Below are 8871 nucleotides of genomic sequence, written 5' to 3'. Positions count from 1 at the left end.
CATTTCAGATTCACGTGAATTTGAAGCATATGCAGAGCTTTATTTACAGTTGTATTTACAGTACATGCGCTGTTACAGCTCTTTGTCCACTGATATGGTATAAATCCCCCTCCTCCCAGTCACTGTTCCCCACAGCCACGTCATCTTTAAGCGCTTCCATTTGAAGTAGCTGGTGGTCATGTAGTAGAGCACGGGGTCCAGGCATGTGTTGAGGGTGACGAGTGCCATGGTGGCCCGCCGGGCGTGGTAGATGGCATAGCCAGCCGAGCAGTTCTTGATGTGTTCCAACCGCCAGAGGACGTGCAGCAGGTACACCACATGGTTGGGCAGGAAGCAGAAGAGCGTGATGGCCAGGATGGTGTAAATGACCTTCACAGCCTTTTGGGCTGTTTTAGTCTTTATCGCGGAGATGCGCTTCGCGACCAGAGGGTAACACACCAGGATGATCAAGGAGGGCAGCAGGGAGCCGAAGATCAGACACACCACGCTGTACGGTGCCACACGTTTGTCCCACTCCGACTTGGTAAAGTTCTCAAAGCAGGTGTGGACTCTTGATGCTTCAGGGGTACCATCATCAACCCGGTTCAGCTGCAGGGGTCCCATGACGATAAAGACCAGGACGGCCACCCCGGCGATGAACCAAAGCACCGCACTCGCCACCAGAGAGCCGGTGGGGCTCCGCATCCTCAGATAGGTGTGCGGGTGCACTGTGGCCATGTAACGATCCACGCAGATGCAAGTCATGAAGCAGATGCTCAAGTAGATGTTGGCATAGAACAGAATCCCCGTGACCGTGCAGGCGACCGGTCCAAACACCCAGTTGTTTTTGTTGAGGTGGTAGTGGATCTTAAAGGGCAGGATGCAGAGGATGATGATGTCAGCCAGAGCCAGGTTGCTGATGTAGACGCTGAAGGCGGTGCGCGGGGTGGTCTTGAAGGCGAAGACGAAGAGGGCAAGCAGATTTCCTGGCAGACCTATGACTAAAGTGATGATGTAGACCGCTGGGAAAAAGTAATACTGGTACTCTGTTGTTGGTTCGCTGCAGTTAGTCTGGTTCATCGTGGCAGGCGGATTATTTGTCAGCTCGAAGAAGACGGCGTAGGTTGATTCTCAAAAAGGATGCAGCATGGCACGGCGTCTTCTGTAACTGTAGTGACAAACATGTTTCCACTCAGTTTTTCCGCTTTGACTTTCCACGCAGATTTTCACACAACAGTTACAGTAAACAATCCTCTTATTGTCCTTTCTCCCTAAAACTAAACTTCAAACAATTCATGATTTTTAGGGGCAGGTAATATGTATATTATTTATGTAATATTATATACATATTATATTACTCTTGTTTCAGAAATTAACTGAAGAGAGTGAAGTGATATAAGATTGAAGAATTCCAGTGAAAGAAAATGCACATGGTTACACTTCAGTATTAGTCTTATTTAAACACATGAGTACTTAATTTTTTAATTTTTCATAGATTTGTACACAAATTTGAAATACAGGGTTTAATAGTATTGGCAGAACTCAAACACATGTTCATTAGATTTTCTGAAATAATTAACTTACTCAAGAAATATAAGGCTAGTCATTCATTTAATATCACTCACCTTATGGAATTTGTCTCCAAACCTCCACTCTACGCTGAAAATGTTGGATAAAATCTGCCTGCTTCTGTTGCTCTGCTCCCCTCAGACTACAGTGAGCACACATCGCCAAACATATCTGTTTGTTCACTAGCATGCGTATTCGTTTCCTGTTTCAGTGGGCAGGTGTAAAGTTTAGATGTAAGCAGGAAACCATAGTATGCGTTAATGTTACCATCTTTTCTCACTTAAACAACACTTACACACAGTTCTTCAAGATTTTCAAAAATAGATTGACCTCTGTCCTTTCAATTGCAAAAAAAAGACCCTTTTATGCAAGGCGTGGGTGCACAACACTGTCCTCTGTGTGGATATGACATTAGATCATGTCTTGTGAACAAAGAATTTAACTGACCAAATTACTCATCAATCTGCTTCCAGTTGCAGCATGGACAACTCTTCACTAGTGTATAAAGGTTTTAAATTTTTAAAGACATAAACATATAAAATGTCCCGGCATTCCATGTTTAAGAATGAAAAAAAAAAAGAAGAACAAATCAATGACAGAATTGGAAACTTGCCGCTCTTATTCTGAAGTAAGAGCGGCTCTTATTCTGAAGGAATTAGACCGGATGTTTTTATGTGTAGCGCGGAACATGAGGTGGATTTGAGAATAGAAGCGAGAGATTTTAACATTTCTTCGAATACGCGAGTCAAAATTTAGTCTTATAACAATGATTTAAATGACATTAATAAAAGCCGAAGGATACTTAACATTGTTTAATTTAATCAACGGCCACACTCTGAAACTGCGTTATGATGGAGTTAGCTACTCGGCTATTTCTAACTTAGCTAAGTAACTGATGCGAGTTTCAGAAACCAACGACAGAGTTCGATTAAAACAGTTTATACGATATTCACAGGTTCCAATTTCTCGTGTGGTTTGAAGTTGCTCTGCTTTACCTGTTAGATAATAATAACTCTTATTTGGAATATTAGTCGTCACTGTTGAATTTGAAATATCAAATATAATACAGTACTTGTCTTGAAGCATGGAGGGGTCAGATTCAGATAAATGCTACATCTGCCTGAGTCCCTTTGAAACGCAAACTGTGGCCTCTCTGGAGAACTGCCAGCATGTGTTTTGTCTTGAATGCATTCTCCAGTGGTCCCGGGTAAGTTCACAATTCACCTAGTACCTCCTCTCTGTCCGTAAACATCCTGTCTTCCACTTGTTCTGTCAGCTATATATGAAATAGGAAAAAAAAAAAGAAAGTCACAGCTTTGAGAGACTGGATACAAACTAGGAAATACGGGTTTAGTTTTCTCACGATTGACTGATTAACCTGTTTAATCTGCAGCCATTACCACTTTGGTGGTGTCAGGTGTTTGTTAGATGAATGTCTTCAGTAAACCGTTGATTTACCTGAGAAAAAGACAGTAAAGACACAAAAAGGCGACGCACATGATCATTGTTCCGTATTTTTTTAAAATGTATTTGGAGCTCCATTATTTCCATTGGTCAGTTCGCTGCTTGAATCATTTATAACAAAATGAAATATTATTTTTCCTTGTATGTAAGATTTTATGCTTTTCATAATTTTATCTCAATCTCATTTGAGTCTGAAGATGATCACTTAATATTTTATTATTTCATCCATTACTTGCAATTGCGTCTTTTGTCAATGAAATTATAGAACATGCTACCAAATATATAAAGAAGTATGAAGTTTCTTGTCATTTGTAGCAAAGATGAAGCATCCAATCATTGTATTTGAGAAGCTTAAAAAAAAAGTTGATGTTGGGTTTGTTGAAAAGTTACTGAAACAACTTGCAGGATATATTTGTGTTGATCAAATAATTTTGAAATAGTTTTTTTTTTTTTTTTTTTTTTTTTTTTGGAACGCAAGTGTAGTTGTAGATTAATTAATCGATTTTATATTTTGTTCCTGAAAATAGTTTGGGGAATTTCTCAAGTAGTTTTGAGATTGAGAAAGTAACTAGTAGATTAATTAGATGAGATAGATCAGGAAGTAATTTGTAGTCATAAATGCACGTGGTAGATGACAGTCCTTTGTTCTGTTTTCCCTGTTTTCTAAAGCACTATTAACTGAGCTGAATGTGTTTGTCTCAGACTGCCAACACTTGCCCAATCGATCGGCTCAGTTTTACCTTCATCTGTCATAGACGGCGTCCTGGAGGAGACGTTCAAAAGAAGGTGTGGTGGAATAAGCTCTTTGGAAATGAAGTGAAAACAATTTCTTCATGTAATCTATGCTGCTGACTGAAGTGTTTGTGCTGCCGTAGATTGAAGTGAGGGCGAAGAAAAATGAGGACGATGACGAAGAGGAAGGGAGCAACGCTGTTATCTGCGAGGAATGCGGGCGCAGCGACCGGAGGCACCGACTTCTTGTGTGTTTGCACTGTGACTCCGGGTACGACTCTAGCAGGGTTTCAGTTCGTCGTGACACGACCATGTGATACTTTGGTTGTAGCAGTCGGTTGTTGTGGGTTGCTGTGACAGAGGCTCTGATGCATTAGCTGCTGGTCGTGTGGTGGCTGGTTTCATCTTCAGCGCAGTCTGTTTTCCAGGTATCACATGGACTGCTTGACACCGCCGTCAAACACCGGTCCTGGAGGTGACTGGGTTTGTCCTGAGTGTGTCATCAATCCTCCTCATACCGGTAAAGCTGTGGAGTTAACTGAGTAGTGGCTTGTGCCCCAAATTTTGTAATAATGGCTTCAAACTTTGTTTGTTAATAAGTGACATAACAATGCGTTATGCTAAATGCTAACATCAGCATCCTTACAGGCTTATAATGACTATGTGAGCATGTTTTGTGTTTCATCATCTTACATGTTAACATGCTAACATTAACCAATAAGCACTAAAACACACACATTGCTATGATATAAAGCACAAATAAAATAAATAATAAATAAATCTTAATATTCACTGTCTCCTGTCCTAACTCAATACTGTCTGTCTGGAAGGATGGCTTCTTCCAACCCGTGGATAAACTATAAAGACATATTTGAGTTGTTTCCTGTTTGTAAATCATAAAAGATGACTCACTGTAACGTTTCCCCAAGGCTGTAAAATACGCTGAATGTAAGAGTACGGCTGTGGGTCCTTTAACTGCAGCTCGACACGGTGAAAGGATTTATCAGGGACGGTTTTATGTGATGGGATAAGTGAAGGAATTTGTTTTTTGCCGTCCCTGTGCAGAGAGCTCCACGGTGGAGGAAGAGATCAGTGATGGAGAACTAACAGACCTCCTCGCTGAAGTGGATGAAACCGCATCTACCAGCAGCCGCCTTCGGCCGTCCACCATCAGTCGTCCCAGCAGCTCCGGTGAACGGAGGCACAGCGCCAGGATCCAGACCAGAGCCAGCAGGAGTCCTGCTCATCGCCCCCAAACCTCCTGGGTCAGTGTGAATCAGAGTAATATTTATTGAGCTAATCTGCACATGTCAAACATTATTAAGATGTGTACATATAGTAAATATTTTATTATATTTATGATGATGTACAAGACCTACACAGAACAGTTAACAATCATTACCTTTACATACAACATTACATACAACATTACATTACATTTAATATTTCTTTAACCTTACTGCAATTACGCTGATTAAAGCTTCCAATTTAACTGTTTGATACCTGATCTGATAAAAAAAGCATCAAGCTTTTGAAAAATTTTTGTTTTAAATATATATTTTTTTTTTTTTCGACCAAGTGGCTCAGACCGCTGTGGAGAGTCAAATCTGCAGGAAATACAGCATTTCACTGACGGAAGTAAAGTGGTTTTCTCATCCGCTCTGCCTCCGTGTTTCTGTTTGAAACTGATATTTATCTCATGTGGGACATGACGCATGTTCAGCTATCAGATTTTATTTTAGCCAAGATGAAACTCATATCAGATCAAGAGTTTACACAATTAGTAGATTATGAGCCAGTGTTCTGAGCAGGAGTGTGTCACTTGAGCCTTTTTTTTTTTTTTTAAATTCTGAGTGGGCTTTTATTCTAATAATTAAGAAAACGCTTGTGTCCATAAAAACACAGCAGGTGACTTTGCCTTTGTTATGTCAAATCAACCAAATGTCTTTAAGTGTAACTAATTAGTAGCACAGTTATTTAACATCACTAGTTAAAATTGTAAACACCATTTTGGGAAAATAATAACAGTATTTGAGGTGATTTAAAGACGTGATCACATCTAACCTAAAAGAAAAATGGATGCAAAGGCCTTTAGTAAATGTATCCTTCAGTGTTCTTCCCTTCAATGGCTGCAAGATGTTACATTAAATATAATGTTAAATATATGCTCTTTGCATCTTCTGAATATCTAACAAATGTATAGGTACTACTCTAAGTAACCTCGTGTGTGACCGAGTCTTGTTCGTGAGACCTCTTTGCTGTTGTTTAATGGGTTCAGCCTGTTGTGCAATGCAAACCTGTAAGCGTAGACACACCGCTGTGGCATTCAACCACACTTCCACCTTTGCTGAATCTTTTACATACACGTACTGTCATTCATTTACTGTTTGTGCACAGGCGCCTTTCCTACAGGCGTTTCTACCGTGTGCAGGCGCATACAGTGTGTTAGGTTTCAGACGAGCGGCTGCTGCCGTTTGTGGTCGCTGTCTGGAGAGAGCTGCTTGGTCTCGCTCGCATCATCTTAAACACTGCTGCTGCCAGTGCAGACGCGAGCCCACCTTGATTTCCCCCCCGCTCTTGAAGCAGAGATGTCTGATAACCTTTCACTGCCAGCCTCTGAGAGGCTTTGTTCTTGTTCTTTAATGAGTTAAGTGCTGGTTTCAGGTGGCTCACTCCGATAAATGCTGCTGAGAGCTCTCTTGAATTAAGGCCAGACATGTGTGGGCAGCCAGTGTGATTTCTCTGTATTGCTGAATCACTCACTGATGCAGATGTTGATCATCTCCCCATTGCTGCCAATCAAACCCACCCTCTAATTTTCTGTGATCACATTTATGCAAGTCACTGTGGCCAACTGCCAGTAAGTATCATTCGATGACAAATTTTAAATTCCATACCCAAAATGGACATCTGACGTAAACGCTGTTTTCAAAAAGGCTCGGTCTCAACTCCATCCCTCTGCAAGACACTACGCAACACTGACACAAGCAAACAAAATACACAGAGACACCACTGCCGCATAAGAAAATCCACCTTCCTTTTTCAGCATGTGCCGAAATACCTGATACGAGCATCGAGACCTGCAGTCACAGCTGAGGAGGCTGTTCCTCCCGGTGATGCCGGTGGCAGTTCAGTCAGTAAGTAATAATCAGCTGTCAGGTATAATCTGTGTGGTCTGAAAAAATGTGTTGTTTGTTGGTTTAACGTGTGACTTGTCTTTCACAGAGTTAAAGACGAGAAAAAGAAGAAAGCGTGCGACTTGAGACACCAACAAACTGAGTGGCAGTGCGTGTCATGACTTATCCAGGAGTTTGAGGTGCCGTTGTTGTTAGTGACCACTAGATGGCAGCATTGTGTTAGCGCACGTTCAGGTTCAGAAGCTCAACCACAGCCTGTTTTAGTAAATTTGTTTTCGACACCAATTAAAGCTGCGTACTTTCTGTAAAACACAAGGCTTCTGTTACCTTTTGAATATTCCTGTTTATTGTTATTTTCTATACTTTTAAGTAGGATTTCTTTTTCAACGCCAATAGTAATAGTGTGACAGTGACCTCTCAGGCTGGTGTGATTTAAGACTTTTCACACATTTTTTTTTTTTTGGGGGCATCCTAAATTACAAACTTTCTTGGTGAAATTAGAAAAGGACTTCGCTTAGAGCATCTGAGCCACATCACTCGAATATAGGCAGCGTCATCAGATGGGGGGCTGTGAAATGTTCAAACACAGTCACACAAGTGCAACTCCACAGGGACATTTAATTAGAAAGACAGTCTCCTCTTGTATTGCACCTTGCAAGGACAATAAAACTTTAATGGGATGATTTGGGGAGCTTTTATGTCTTTGTATTTTTTTTTTTTTTACCAACATTAGAGCTGCCTGTTTTCATAAATGTTCCCAAAATGAAATTGTCTGGTACTTTGTCTTCACCAGATTAGATTATTTGCTTTCATAAACTAATCTCCACGCAACATTAGCAGAGTTATGTGCTCATCATGTGATCATTATAGTTCTCTGTGAGGGGGATGGTTGTGTCGTGATCGTCGTGGCAGTACGTCCATTAGTGTTGAGATGTAAACCAGTCACCCTGATGGTGATAAGGTAGGAAAAGTCAGCAGGATTCACGCTCTGCGCCATGAACCTTTGTATAAAAAGTTACTGTGATTCATCTGCTAGGAGCTGAGGTAATTCAGTCTATTTCAGCCTGTCTCAGACAGTATTTAGGCAACAGACGTATGTGAGACTGAGCTGCGGTGATGGAGAGGCAAAGACTTCAGTGGTGAGCAGCTCCTTTGATTGTCCCTCGTCCCGCCTCCCTCAGCAGCACCGAGCTATCGCCTAGCAACAACCAGCCTCTGTTTAGTCGGGGTCTCTGCCAGCCTTACACAAGAGGGCACACACTCTCTGGTCATTAGATATTAAATCAGTCCTTCAGTGGTGTCTTCAATGCATCGCGCAGTCGCCGTTAAACTCTGACGAGGTGGAAGAACAAAAGATCGGTTGTAGCATCGTTCCACTCAAAGGACACGCTCGGCCGTCCTCGTGCGACAGTATTATAATAAAGTTATCGGAGCTCACGTGCGCTGTATTCACGCTCGGTTGAGCTGAGTGTGTTGTGATCCGGTGGGCGGGGACTTAACAAGCCTGCAGCTCTTCTTGCCCTACTTTCGCCCCCAAAACAACGTGCTCAGAGAAACAAATGTTCACCTTCATTGGCCGGCCGTGTTTAGCCGAGGTACGGACAAGACGTCCCGGATGAGATGCTGCGAGGAGGTGTCGAGACAAAGTGTACAGAGGCAAGCAGTGAGCTTCTTTGTTGGTTTTCTTCCTTTTTTGGGGGATAGTTTTATTGTTGCTGTGACTGATGCTGAAGACCTTTACGTTAACCTTGAGTGGACGCCGGCATCTGCAGCTTTCCTGCACATGAAACAAGAGGCTGATTAACCAAAACCAGAAGGTCTGCATCACACAAATTCCAGTCTCAAAATTAGTCTTAAGATACAAATAAGTGAAATTACAAATACTGCTGTAGAACTATGAACCTGGTGTAGTACACTTGTAGCCTAGGAAGCAGGGAAAACTGCATATAAGTAAATTATTATTCCAATGTCTTTCCTTTTCCTGGGGACA

General features: G+C 41.7%; 2 protein-coding genes across 2 annotated transcripts; one reads left to right on the top strand and one right to left on the bottom strand.

The window, feature by feature from the left end:
- Window positions 1-32: 32 nt before the first annotated feature.
- On the bottom strand, window positions 33-2055 carry LOC125012719 (lysophosphatidic acid receptor 6). The gene is made up of 2 exons (XM_047592833.1): window positions 1605-2055; window positions 33-1147 (listed from the first exon to the last, which is right to left on the bottom strand). The coding sequence occupies exon 2, from the start codon at window positions 1057-1059 to the stop codon at window positions 73-75; it is 987 nt and encodes a 328-aa protein (XP_047448789.1). The 5' UTR covers window positions 1060-1147; window positions 1605-2055; the 3' UTR covers window positions 33-72.
- Window positions 2056-2220: 165 nt separating this feature from the next.
- LOC125012726 (PHD and RING finger domain-containing protein 1-like) lies at window positions 2221-7577 on the top strand. The gene is made up of 7 exons (XM_047592846.1): window positions 2221-2755; window positions 3715-3798; window positions 3888-4015; window positions 4173-4264; window positions 4810-5009; window positions 6791-6881; window positions 6970-7577. The coding sequence occupies exons 1-7, from the start codon at window positions 2633-2635 to the stop codon at window positions 7005-7007; spliced, it is 756 nt and encodes a 251-aa protein (XP_047448802.1). The 5' UTR covers window positions 2221-2632; the 3' UTR covers window positions 7008-7577.
- The last annotated feature ends 1294 nt before the right edge of the window (window positions 7578-8871 follow it).

Source organism: Mugil cephalus, chromosome 1, assembly GCF_022458985.1.
Source record: "Mugil cephalus isolate CIBA_MC_2020 chromosome 1, CIBA_Mcephalus_1.1, whole genome shotgun sequence".
NCBI classification, from domain to species: domain Eukaryota; kingdom Metazoa; phylum Chordata; class Actinopteri; order Mugiliformes; family Mugilidae; genus Mugil; species Mugil cephalus.
This window is presented reverse-complemented; position numbering and strand designations above follow the sequence as displayed.

What these genes read in the sequence shown, in the direction of transcription:
- LOC125012719 (XM_047592833.1), bottom strand. Translation starts at nt 1,059, where the DNA reads ATGAACCAGACTAACTGCAGCGAACCAACAACAGAGTACCAGTATTAC.
- LOC125012726 (XM_047592846.1), top strand. Translation starts at nt 2,633, where the DNA reads ATGGAGGGGTCAGATTCAGATAAATGCTACATCTGCCTGAGTCCCTTT. An exon ending in GCATTCTCCAGTGGTCCCGG is followed by an intron (nt 2,756 to 3,714) that starts GTAAGTTCACAA and finishes TGTTTGTCTCAG; the next exon opens with ACTGCCAACACTTGCCCAAT. An exon ending in TGCCGGTGGCAGTTCAGTCA is followed by an intron (nt 6,882 to 6,969) that starts GTAAGTAATAAT and finishes TGTCTTTCACAG; the next exon opens with AGTTAAAGACGAGAAAAAGA.